The 13,894-nt window shown below is 40.5% G+C and overlaps 2 protein-coding genes across 2 annotated transcripts in view; both read left to right on the top strand.

Annotated features, from left to right (window-relative positions):
• Positions 1-13,894, top strand: part of gnai2b (guanine nucleotide binding protein (G protein), alpha inhibiting activity polypeptide 2b) — a 189,165-nt gene that overhangs the window by 94,093 nt on the left and 81,178 nt on the right. The gene's annotated exons all lie outside the window — the stretch shown is intronic.
• mst1ra (macrophage stimulating 1 receptor a) lies at positions 607-12,582 on the top strand. Its single transcript, XM_068316093.1, has 21 exons — positions 607-732; positions 1,484-2,752; positions 4,177-4,353; positions 4,993-5,112; positions 5,313-5,483; positions 5,589-5,755; positions 7,468-7,600; positions 7,708-7,844; positions 7,944-8,117; positions 8,232-8,331; positions 8,458-8,688; positions 8,842-8,988; positions 9,072-9,234; positions 9,394-9,483; positions 9,610-9,813; positions 9,893-9,973; positions 10,064-10,245; positions 10,374-10,483; positions 10,696-10,861; positions 10,948-11,084; positions 11,259-12,582. Exons 2-21 carry the CDS (start codon positions 1,547-1,549, stop codon positions 11,488-11,490), a joined length of 4,128 nt encoding a protein of 1,375 aa, XP_068172194.1. The 5' UTR covers positions 607-732; positions 1,484-1,546; the 3' UTR covers positions 11,491-12,582.

The raw sequence follows: 13,894 nt of genomic DNA, 5'->3' as shown, positions 1-13,894 counted from the left end.
TGTTAATACAGGACAACCTGGTAATACATGTGTTTTAAAAGTACTATGAAGCCCGTCACTCCCACTACCGTACGACCCCGTGTAAACGGGCCTCTGATGTTGTGCACACAGCACAACTCTGGTTTTCCTTGATGCAGATGAAGTGACTGCCTGTGTGCTGGGTTTGCCTGCGGTTTGCAGCCACATACAAAAAAATTTGCAGTACAGGTGACTTGGTGACCAGTATAAGAGTAAATGGTTGTTAATGTCTGCCCAAGACATGGATATACGGACGGACATGAAAGAACAGGCCATAAGTAATCATACAATGCTGAAATTACGATCTCAAATCAAGTACTGTATTATCAAGGATGTAATTTTAAAAGCTTTTGCATGTAAGTTCCATATTTTTCTTTTTATCTACGTTTACATGGAAAATGTATGATTTGTCTTTATCACACATGTTTAGGACAGCCTATTTTAAAAGGAAATGTACTGCGCCTTCCAATGCAGTACAGTACACCCAATGTCAGCTCAGTGTCACAGCGTAGCCCATTGAGTGCTTTTATTTTGAAGAAGAGCTCAACTTCCGGTTTCCCCTACGGACTGACGCTCAGGCTGAGGACGAAGAGGGTCCCGCTCCACTCGGGGCGTGTGGGATCGTCATCGTCAGGTGTGGGCTGCTGGAGGTCACAATGTGGAACAGTACTTTTCGTCTCGAGTGGACTTCATCTTTGTTCTTTTCAACGCCAGGTAAAATGATTTCAACATCTTTTTTAGTGGTGCACGATGTGTTTGTCTACGTTACCGAGTGGCATAATATACTTAAGTAACTAATAATGGTTTGTATTTTCAGATACGTGACATGTTAATATGGGTGTCATAATTATTATAAATTATCAAAATTATACTACTGTTGTTCTTCATGTTATCCAGTAATAAACTTAGTATGTTGTTTACCTTTTGGAGAAAAGGGTTAATAATAACAGGCAATAACAACTTTGCTTACTTAGAAATATAATATTTTTTTATTTATGACAGTCAGAAAGAAATAAATGAGCTAGTTAACAACGTTTATTCTATAGTATTTATCTATCTGTAATATATATTATATTAGTCTGGAGTCTTGAACATTTGTTGATACACATGTTTCAGCAAGTCACGTTTCAACTTCAGATTTTACCTTGACTCAATGACATTATGGGTTTTCCACTAGCAGTAGAACTGGGTGAGCTAAGCCATGTATGTGTATATCAAATCAAATTGTTGATGCTTCTGTGAAAGCACCAGCTATTTAATCATGAGGCTCGGAAAGAAAGGCTGTTGATGCCTTTCCCTCTATTTTTAGTATCACATGCTGTATTTCTTAGCGTAAACAAGCTTAAATGTTTATATTACTTCCACTTCAAAACCATGAATTTATGGTGAATATAATAATAATGTGTTATTGCACTATGTTGGGTAAATCTTAACGTTATTTCTCTTTTTCCCCTCAAATTGCCAGAATGTTGTCTTTGAGACAAGTATCTTATAGGTAACACTCAACCGCTGTGGACTGTGAGAGGAGATGGTCACTTGGGTTACTTTGTTGACGGCATGCATATGGATTCAAGCACAAACTGCCTCAGGACAGCACAAATGTGCTTCTACACAACGCAGGCGGGTGGACTTCACTGTAAATTACTCCTTCCCCCATTTCCAAACAGACAAACCCATACAGAACATAGCTGTGAACTGGGATTCGCCACAGATGGAGGTGTTTGTTGCCTGCCAGAATGCAGTAAAGGCAGTCACCTCTGGAATGGATCAAATATGGGAGGTGAAAACTGGACCTGTTGGCAGCCCTGACTGTGACACCTGTCAGGTGTGTGACATAGACACAGATAACAGCGATCCAGTGGATACTGACAATGAGGTTTTGCTTTTGGATCCTGCAGGATTTCTCTTGCCCTACTTGTATATTTGTGGAAGTACTCAACATGGGATATGTTACTTTGTTAATCTTGATTCACCACAGCCTAAGCCAAAGTGTTTATACAAAAAGGAGCAAAACTCTCCGTCCTATTGCCCAGACTGTTTGGCCAGCCCACTTGGCACCAAAGTGGCCATCGTTGAACAGGGTGCCACATCGCTGTTCTTTGTAGCAGCATCCATCAATGACAAGGTGACAGCGAGGTATCCAAGGAGATCAATATCTGTGATGAGGCCACTTTCGACTGAAGATGGCTTTCATATGGTGATGAATGGTTTAACAGTGCTCCCAAATCTACGGGACTCATACAAAGTTAATTACATCTACAGCTTTTCCACGAAGGAGTACGTCTACTTCTTGTCCCTGCAGAGAGAAAATCCTTTAAAGAGCAAATCAGCTTTTCAGACTCGTCTGGGACGACTACCAATATTAATTCCAGAGGTGTGGATGTATAGAGAGGTGGTCCTTGAATGCCGGTATAATCCAAAGCGAAGGAGGAGACGGAGAGATGTTTTCAGGGCCACCTTATATAACGGGCTACAGGCTGCACATTTTGGGCGAGCTGGGAAGGACCTGGCGGAAGAGCTGAGGGTGAAGGAGGGAGAAGATATTCTGTATGGGGTGTTTGCAGAGCTTAATGAGCAGGGTGAGCCTCAGAAGAACTCAGCCCTGTGCGCCTTCCTCTTGACTAAAGTAAACCAGGCTATCGATGAAGGTGTGGACGCGTGTTGCATGTCAGGCCCGGAACAGCTGTCCAGAGGCCTCTCTCACTTCCAACCTCTTGAGAGTTGCCCTCATGAAGTGAGTAACTCTTGATTTTAATGACGGTTTGCAACGGTACAAAGGTCTCCTGACATCCAGGCAGGAAGTGATCCATCCAGAATAAATATTGTGTAATTAAATACCCACAGATTGGAACAATGTCGATCACTTATATTAGCTTGAGCAATAAGTGTTAGAGTACTGTAAACAACACAACAATTAGTGCATGAATAAAGCTTGATTATTGGAGTATGGTTTTTCCTGTGGCAACTCTAATGGAGGTGTGTGAGAGAGTGGGCTGGTTGAAAACTGGGAGGGGTGGATGAGTCAGCCTGGCCTGCACTTGAACACACCGATTCTCTGCTCTGTTAAATTTGAGAAAGATTGGAAACTGTTACGGTACACAGGTTTGATATAAAAACTCTTACATCACATCCATGCGGTTTGTGATAAAAGGATCCATGCTTAGACTTGACCATTTCTTTGGCTACACAAGGAGGGAAGGTTTTGGAAGGTTAAGATAGTTTGGTAGGTTCAATAACAAATTCACCCTTACAGCACTTCGATTGAAAATAATAAAGGTGTGGTTTGTTTCCTTTATTGGAATCCAAGCTGTGTCCTTTGAGCTCTTGTAGACGTGTGTACTCCTACAGGAATGTGTGCCAAAGACATAAATCAGCTGATAAAAGGTGGAATTTTAAGGGGAGAGACTGCAGTGGAATGTGTCGGATGTCTACTGTGGTGATTTGAGAAATGGATATTGTAAAGATATCAAAGAAGAAGTGTGTGACTTTTTAATTAGCAAGAAATTATTGTTGAAAGATTAGATATTAAATACGTCCTGAGATCAAGTCACACATTTCTACAACAATCAAAAGAAAAACACTGCATTCAAGCTTCAATTGAACGGAAGTATTAAAAAAAACCCCACAAAAGATCAAATTATATGGTTTCTGGTCATAGTTAAGAGTAAACAGGGGCATGCTGAGACAGGTTTGTGAAACTGCTTCGCAGTGGAATGTTTAGATAAGTGTAACATATTCCTTTTAGTAATTACTTTTGATTAGCCGGCTTGACTCATGATTTGCTAACCATTCGCACACATACCGTCTTAAATGTGTTCAGTTTCGGTATTTGAGGAGCAGTCACCTTGTCAACGTAGGAAGTCGTAGTAACTGCTGTTTTATGGTCTGTTGCTCTCACAGCTTCTGACTATGACTTGAGGCAGTAGTGCAGGTCTGCCCCCCTAATGAATGAATTACAAGTTTCTCTCTTCCTGTCCACTGTCCTTCTTCGCAAATATACATGAAAAAATGCAGATATGTGTGTGTTTTTGCATGTGTGTGTCTGTGTGTGTCGATGGAGACTGATTCTGACTAGGTACTTGAGATTTGACTGTGAATTCCCACTGCTGATTAGAAACTATGATCTTTGTTCTGGATGTGAACTTCCTGTTTGTGCAGAGCTCCGAGGGTAATGTCACATGCAGTGCCAAACCCACTCTGGTGTCGACTCCACACTACAGACTTGATCTCTTCAACGGGCGGATGACAGATGTACTTTTCACTTCTGTCCTGGTCACCATTATTGGGAATCACACGCTGGGTCACTTCGGTACCTCAGACGGGCGGATTCTACAGGTAGCTTCACAATACAATACACCTATCTTGCAGTCTTACATGTCGGTCAGTTATGGGAAATACTTCTATGGAATGATGCTGTATTCTGTCTCAGAAGTTGTTGTGATAAAGTATTTAATTATTATTTTATGTCATTTATAATGATAATTATTATAGCATTGTAATAAAATAATCCCTGTTAAAGAGTAATGAATTAGTATTGTATTACTATTCAAACACTGGAAATGGAATGTGAAACAAAACATACAGTAAATAATGAAAAACTACACATAACTTAATGGCATGTAAACACAACAGGAACATTCAGGGGCCAGTACAAATGGTGGAGATCACGTGTATGTATAGAGATAATTCAATAAAGTTATTTAATGAGTGTACAATTAGTTGATAATTTAATCACTGAGGCAGGGCTGATTTCTTGGGAGTGTCTCTGCCTTTGATGTTTGAACGAATCATATAATGTAGAATTCACTGGGTTTTTTTTTAATCCATTTCCCATACTGTATTTAATATTATTTAAAAGTAGTGACCGCACTATTTGAATGTTATTACTGTCAGAATAACAGGATGTGTGTCATTACAAACATTAAAATCCTTATGGCATTACCTCTGTGGGTTTTGTGTGTGTGTGTGTTTTAGGTGATTCTGTCTCAGTACAGGCCAATAGTATTTGCTAACTATTCTCTGGACACCACTGAAGTCTCCAGGACAGCAGCCGTGTACCCAGAAGATTCACTTCTCTTTACAGTCGGAAATAAGGTGCGTTTTGAAGAAATTTTGATTACCATTTGAACCAAAAGGCTTTACTATATGGGAATCCAAAAGGCAGGGATTTCTTCTGCTCCGCAGAACTTGAACAATGTTCTTGAGCCATAATATGTATAAAACAATAGCAAGCATTTCCCTTTTGGTTTTGGACATCTTTCATCCTCCCCTCTTTATCTCTCCCCCTGCACTAGATGTTCAGGGTGCCCTCTGTTGGACCAGGGTGTGCACATTTTATGACATGCTCCATGTGTTTGACGGCTCCACGCTTCATGAACTGTGGGTGGTGTTTAGGAATCTGCTCCAAAGAGCATGAGTGTACTTCGCAGTGGAACAAAGACTCCTGTGCACCAATCATCACAGAGGTAGATCAATGAGTAGCTAATGCAGATTGTTTAAAAACCATAAGTAATTCTGATTGATAATGAGACGCTGTTGGTCTGTCTCGATGATGACACTTTGTTCTGTAGTTTTACCCCAAAATCGAGCCAGCTGGCGCTGAGGCAGTGGTGACACTGTGTGGTTGGGAGTTTCAGTCGCCTCTGCGACCTGCCATCATCAGCGGCAAAACCCACATCATCACAGTGGGCTCCGGGACCTTGTGTACTGTCCTGCCTGCAAAGAGCAGCTCTGAAGTGTGAGTATGAAAAATGCACACAATACCACATTTCCTCAGCTCGACTGGCTCACTTTACCAGGATCGGTTGTATTTGTGGTTTAAATTTAATAAGATGAGTCCAAATGGCTCCTCTTTTTCTTCTTCTCCTTTCGGCTTTTCCCCTCAGGGGTCGCCACAGTGAATCAGTTGCCTCCATCTAACCCTGTCTTCTGCATCCTCTTCTCTCACACCGACTACCTTCATGTCCTCTTTCATTACGTCCATAAACCTCCTCTTTGGTCTTCCTCTAGGCCTCCTGCCTGGCAGTTCAAAACTCAGCATCCTTCTACCAATATTCACTATCTCTCCTCTGGACATGTCCAAACCATGTCAGTCTGGCCTCTCTGACTTTATCTCCACAACCTCTAACATGTGCTGTCCCTCTGATGTACTCATTCCTGATCCTATCCTTCCTGGTCACTCCCAGAGAGAACCTCAGCATCTTCATCTCTGCTACCTCCAGCTCTGTCTCCTGTCTTTTCCTCAGCGACACTGTCTCTAGACCAAACAACATCGCTGGTCTCACCACAGTTTTGTACACCTTTCCTTTCATTTTAGCTGAAACTCTTCTATCACACATCGCACCTGACACTTTTCTCCACCCGTTCCATCCTGCCCGTACACACTTCTTCACCTCTTTTCCACACTCTCCATTGCTCTGGTCTGTTGACCCTAAGTACTTAAAATCCTCCACCTTCTTGATCTCTTCTCCCTGTAACCTCACTCTTCCACTTGGGTCCCTCTCATTCACACACATGTACTCTGTCATACTGCAGCTAACCTTCATTCCTCTCCTTTCCAGGACAAACTTCCACCTCTCTAGCTTCTCCTCCACCTGTTCCCTGCTCTCACTACTCGATCACAATGTCATCTGCAAACATCATAGTCCATGGAGATTCCTGTCTAGCCTCGTCTGTCAGCCTGTCCATTACTGTTGCGAACAAGAAGGGGCTCAGAGCTGATCCCTGATGCAGTCCCACCTCTACCTTGAACTCCTCTGTCACACCTACAGCACACCTCACCACTGTCTTACAGTCCTCATACATGTCCTGCACCACTCTAACATACTTCTCTGCCACTCCAGACTTCCTCATACAATACCACAGTTCCTCTCTGGGGACCTTGTAAATAAGCTTTCTTCAGATGTACAAAAACCCAATGCAGCTCCCTCTGGCCTTCTCTTTACTTGTCTCTCAACTCCTCTGATGCTTTGATATATCTGCATGAATAATTTGTTGTATTGTGGATATAAACAATGTTTTTGAATTTACTAAAATGTTGCTTGACATGGGATGAGGCTAGCTTGTCAGTATAATGTTGCATTTTTCACTTACTTGAAAGGTCTGTAGAATTTTATTCAATTTAATTTGTTATGGACTGGCAGAAGTAGCGTATTGGGTTACCCTGTCCGGGTATACGCAATGTGATATCATCCTTAAACATCTCTGGAAAATGCCAGAGAGCATTGACTCATAATTTCTGCATCTCTTACTTAAATTCTGACATGAGAACCAATGAGACAGGCAATAATTTTGTGTCCAGTTGTTACAGTTCATGATTGCCGTAAATATTCTGCGCAGTCACACATCACAATTCAACATCTGATGTTCTACATCTCTGTCTGCTGGCTCTCTGGAATATCTTCATCCTCACCATTCACTGACTCATAATTCCTTGTGTTCACAAAAAAGGCTCATCTGTAAGATTCAGAAAGATACCAAACCAAACCAGAACCTAACCATCACTCTGGAGGTTCATGAGGGGGACGTGGAGGGTCGCTACTCAATTGAGGGCATGGCTCAGATATCAGGCTTCTCTTTTGTGGTGAGAACTTTTATACAATTGGAACATTTCTAAGTGAGTTCTATATAAATTCTCTTGAATCAGTGGTATGTATAATTTAACGTAAAATGAACAATAACTCTAATCAGGAACCTAGCATAACACAGATCAGACCTGACTTTGGACCCATGTTTGGTGGAACATCAGTGACACTGACAGGCAGATATCTTAACTGTGGAAGAAAAAGAGATGTCTTCTTTGCTGACTCAAAGTGCAATATTAACAGGTGAGCAAGAGGTGGCTACTTGTTTTGCTATCAAAAGTTTATGGTGTATTCAATTCTTTCGGATTCATTCAGTCTAATTGACATTTCTGCTCTTTTCAGTGAGGGAAATGGAAATATGTCTTCAATTGTATGCCACACCGGAGCTGCAGCACATGTTGGCAAGGCACCTGTGAAAGTTGTCATCGATGATTTTCAAGTGACAACCAGCCTGATGTTTTTCTACAAGAACAACCCTGTAATAACCGCCATAGAACCTCACTGCAGTCTTCAAAGGTATGATGCTAACCCGTGTCTGGCTCCGTCTTAGTACTGAAGTCATCCCTAACAATTACCTTTTTCTGCTTCACTGTAAGATGTGGAAATGTTGTCTTCTCTCCTATCGTACAGCGGCTCCAAGGTGGTGATTGAAGGCCAGAATCTAGACTCTGCCCACAAATCAGTGATTCAATATACATCGAAAAATCCCAGCCTGCGACCTCTTCAGAATGTAAGGAAACTCTTCATTTTATCACTCTGCATGATTAAGGGACACTTATCGATCTACACTGATAATTGTTTTCACATTATGACAAACTGTAACCATTTTTACCGTTGAAAACACTTTTTCACTAAGGAATGCAACGGCACAAAAAATGCCACTCATATGGAATGCAGGGCACCTGGGTTTTTGGAGGACTTCCCAGAAGGAAGGTCCGACACAGGAGAGATTACTATTCACATGGATGGAAAAAGTAATCTCTGGACCGTACGGTTTGACTACCACACCAATGTCACGATCTTTCCCTTTGAAAATGATGAAAATCTGTTGCTTCTAAAACCGGGAGAGACAGAAGTTTCACTACATGTAAGTTTAAATGCTCTTTCACACACTGCATCTAATAATTTGCTCTTTAAAAGCGGAATGATAATAATTGCACAGCACCGTTATCAAAAAATGTGAATCCTAAAGATTGCCACTTGTAAAACTACGAGCTCTCTGTTTCTACACACATGATAGCATAGTGAATTGAAGAACGTGGCCACATGTATGAAAATCACGATGACCATTGGGGGTGTGAAATGCAACGCCCAGATTCTGTTAAATGAACTAACCTGCAGGATTCCTAAAGGTCTGGTCATTCCCAGTGAGGGGTTGCCTGTCAAGGTGAGGGTAATTTTGTGTGAGCCATCATTAAATCACTTTGGATTAAATTTATTTAATGCTAATGACGTCTTCCATGGCCCTAGGTGTCTGTGAATGGGGAGGTTTATGATGTGGGCACAGTAATGAATGATGACAGCAACAACAGCACTGTGATTGCGGGCATTGTGCTGGGCATCATTGCTGCTCTGGCAGTGGGTGCTGGTCTTGCGTTAATAGTGATGATACATTTGAGGAAGAAGAAGAGAGGTAAGAACACCCAGCCAATTGTTGACACACTCTTAAAACTATAACTATAAGAATACTTGCAAATGTAATAGTCATTTGTAAAACAGAAGTCCTTAATGTGTGACCATTTATCTAACCTTAAAACTGACTTTCATCCCATCTATTTATGGATCCCATCAGCCAGCATTGAGAATCGTTTATCACATATGCTTTCGCGGGACCGCATGGGCAGCGGTGCTGATTTCTCACCAACGGGTGATTATAGACGAGGTCAGACAGGTTGAAAGGCTATAATATAAATAATTTGTGTTTAACCAAAAATACATTGAATTAAAAGTAATACCTTTTTGATAATGGTAATAAAATAGATGTGTTCCTTTTGGTTTGTGTTTGCAGTTCATCTGTCTGGTCAAACATCCGGTTCAGGAGGAATGGCCTTTCAAGGTTTACTGTACACTGCCAGCTATGATCAGCTGTCCATTCCTTTAGTGCCGCAGGACAATACAGTGAGTTTATGTCCGGATCTTCTTGAGGAAGTGAAAAATGTACTGATCCCAGCTGAGATGCTACGAATTGAGGATAGCCAGATTATCGGCAAAGGTAAATCACTTGTCTGGTTCCGTTCTACTGGGAAGATATTTACAAGCTAAAATATTTACGTCAAATCCATATACTTTAGGTCACTTTGGGACAGTATATCATGGATACCTGATAGACAGCAACAAGCAAGAGACACACTGTGCCGTTAAATCATTGAACAGTAAGCAGACAGCCATTTTATAATTGAAATTACTATTAAATTAACTTGTGGCTTTGGAATAACATGTATAACTGTGAGGTGTTTTAACAGGGATCACAGATTTGAGAGAGGTGGACCAGTTCCTCAGAGAGGGCCTCATCATGAAAGGCTTCCACCACCCAAACATACTGTCTCTGCTGGGTATAATGCTACCTAAAGAAGGGCTCCCCCTGGTGGTCTTACCCTATATGAAGCACGGGGATGTCCGTCATTTCATACGCTGTGAGAAAAGGGTAAATGCACAGTGAAACTGTCTAGAACAGAAGGACCTGCAATATTTACTCTGCTAAAGTTCAGATTTTATTAATTCATTCGGCTTCAAATTTTTATGCATTGTTCGACTCTTCTTTGTCCTCCACAGAACCCAACAGTGAAAGACTTGATTGGCTTTGGCCTTCAGGTTTCCAAGGGGATGGAGTATTTATCCCAGATGAAATTTGTCCACAGAGATCTAGCTGCACGTAACTGCATGTGAGTGTGAATCACATGTGATGACTAGCCCATGGCACGTCAGTTTGTTACAACCCAATACCGCATCTCAGTTTAGGTTATGCAAATGAATAATGTGTATTAATGCTTTCGAGTTAAGTTAAGGTTAAGTAACCACTACTATTCGGATAGCACAAGCTAGAGATTGTGCTATCCGAATAGGAGCTCAGGGTGACTGACTGATTTCTTTTCAGGCTAGATGAAACCTTTACAGTAAAGGTGGCTGACTTTGGCATGGCAAGGGATATCTATGATAAAGAGTATTACAGCATTCAAGATCACAAACGAGTGAAGCTGCCAGTGAAGTGGATGGCCATCGAAAGCCTTCAAACACAGAAGTTCACAATCAAGTCTGATGTGGTGAGTTGACTCTATCCAGCCCGCTGGCATAACCTCCTGGCACATATGACATATGATTCTACAGTACACGGCTTATCTGTTTCCAGTGGTCGTATGGTGTCTTAATGTGGGAGCTGTTAACCAGAGGTGCAAGCCCATATCCAGATGTGGACCCCTATGACATCACACATTTCTTGTTGAAGGGACGCCGGCTTCCCCAGCCACAATTCTGCCCTGATAGGCTGTAAGAATAATAAAATAAACATGCTTTAACTACCCTATATGGTTTTGAAATGATAAAATAGAATTTTATCTTGTTTTAATATGATATATTTAAACTCACAATGATCACAATTCAGTAGTTCCTTCATCTATTTACATGGTTACTAATCTGTTTACTCAACTGTTCATACCTCAGCTATTCCATCATGCTGGCATGTTGGGACCCAGAGCCTGAGTACAGACCCAACTTCAGTAACCTGGTTACAGAAATACAACACATCCTGTCCTGTTTGGAGGGAGAGCACTACATTAGTCTGAAGGTTAACTATGTCAACCTGGACCAGCCAAGACCTTACCCCTCCCTGAATGGATCTGCAGATGAAGCTGAGACCTCAGACATGGACACAGACAGTAATACTGCATTCTGAGGGTGCCAAGCCAAAATTCTGTAATGGGAATAAAGCTGGAAAGCATAAAAAAAAGGGACAACTTATCCCGGATTCATTTGTATGTCATACAAATTTTCGATCATGGCTACAAACTGTAGCCTGTGTGATTTACCTTTTGAGTTAAAAGACTCTCAGTATCGTAAAGCGTTATGGTCGCAGACATCAAATCATGAGTCTCTATATATTGCTGCATTTTTTGTAGCAAAATTGATATGGCATGCAGATGTAAGCAAATATTTGGGGGGGTTTTGCCGGATGTGACAGAGCCTAACCGAATGTGTTCTCAGGTTTATAGGATGTGTTCTACATGAGATGATCTGCTGATATACTAATAGATGTTTTAGTAAATTCTTTAGATTGAATGAATTTAAAAATTTTAAAAGGTGACTTCTGCTCAGGGGGGCAACATTTTACATTTTTGATGTGTTTCTGTCCCTGTGGGGATTTAATTTAAGATTTAAGACGATGGTCCCATCATCTGAGTGGCCGTGCACACATTAAATCATTATAGAGGATGCAGAGGAGTTCATCGCACTCAGTTGTCGAGCCTCTGCTCACACACTGAATTATACAGTGGGTTGTCTGTGCTGTTCAGTGAAGGCGTAGAAACACATCTAGTACTTCTCATCACTAGAGGGCAACAGATGCCTCCTCCTAAAGGATGCTTCAGTTGTTGCTGCAGTGATGCTTTGCACTGCAGCAGTGACTCTGCACTACAGACTATGGTGCTGTTGCACAAACAGCTTCATCAAATAAATCACAGAATTCTGTTCATTTACACAATATGATGATTTCCAGTTAGGACATAGCACAGGATATTAGACAATCCAATGAATGTTAGAAATATGCACACACACATTTACTATCGGACTGACAGTTTAAAAATCCATTGTCCAAAGCTTTTTACCAGGGGTAATAGATTAGCGCTGGTGTACTTGATTGTTGTTACAGTAATGCTACATTTTTTTCTTTTTCCATTTGATATTGAACTGAATTGAACATTTCTTTGCTGTAGGTTTGCACTATAAAGAGTTTTTTTTATACAGACAAACGATTGATTGTACATATTTGTCTCCTGAAATGAAATGTCTCAATCCCTACTCTTTTGAACCTATCCTTATTCTGAATTAATTTAATACTGAGGCGTAAATCCTTCAGCTCACTGCAGCAAGAGGAGGTGTAGAAGTTCATAGAAGTGGCTCATCAAAACCCAGAGACACAGATTTGAGGTAGAACAGTCCTTCTGCCAGGTGGATGAAAAAACACACTAGTAGAGGTCCCAATTATGTCAGAGTCAGAGTCAGCCAGAGTTAAATATCCATGTTTCTGCCTAATCTGACTATCTAGCATTGACAGAACTTTCCATGAATAATTTATGCATCAAAGATTTTTTTTTAAAATTCTTAATTGTTTCCCATCAGGTTCAGAAAATGGTGCATTAATCATTACAAACTTTGAAAATCAGGGAACAGGAAACAAAATTGATAGAATTTTTTGAGACCAATCATCCAATTTAAATTATGCAGGCAGAAATGCAGAATGTAAAGTGTTAAAATTGCTTATAGTTTCGGGGTTTAACTTCAATATCAATACTTCAAAGTAACAAAAATTATCTAGCAGCCACTGATGTAACTTGGATCTGTTAAAAATTAGGCTGCATGTAATGAAGATGATACGAGGAGTGGGAAAGAGGATGAAAAACCGTCATAACCGAGCTATACATGAAAAGAAGCATTTTGTAGCTGTAGCTCAGACTCAAAAGCAACCCAAACAATGCAGATTCTGTAATTTGCCTGTTGTAGATACTGAAGGCTCCTAGATGCTATGACATAAAATGTTTAAGTATCAGACTAGACATTCCCTCTTACTCAACATCAACTTAATGTACAGTAAATGTTTGGGGGTTGTTTTTTTTAAACCTCTTTACTGCATCTTTATGGATTGCATAAAGTTGTTAGCCTAATGTAATGAAACAAAGACATTGGCTATGGAAAAAAGCATGAAAATGACTTGGAAAGATATGGGTACAAAAATGAGAATGATATTATAAAAATAGGACTTTCTTTTATACACATGGATTTCACATCCTACAACAGTTTTATGTTAGCCTACATGCTGTGTAAAGGTTTAATATGTTTTATCCTCTTCATGTGTCAAATTCTTCCTTTTGGGACAGATAATTTAATCTCAGGAATGACTGAACAAATGAGGATGAATTACTTAAACACAAAGAGAGAGAGAGAGAAAGAGAGAGAGAGAGAGAGAGAGAGAGAAAGGGAGAGAGAGAGAGAGATTTTTAAAAATCACATTTATTCACAGAAAACAAATTAAGACATTTATCACACTCATACAAAAAGGAATTCACATACAAAATAAATAAATA

The sequence above is a fragment of the Antennarius striatus genome, chromosome 5 (genome assembly GCF_040054535.1).
Source record: "Antennarius striatus isolate MH-2024 chromosome 5, ASM4005453v1, whole genome shotgun sequence".
Taxonomy (NCBI): domain Eukaryota; kingdom Metazoa; phylum Chordata; class Actinopteri; order Lophiiformes; family Antennariidae; genus Antennarius; species Antennarius striatus.
Note: the sequence above shows the minus strand (reverse complement) of the source record. Positions and strands in the feature narration are given on the sequence as shown.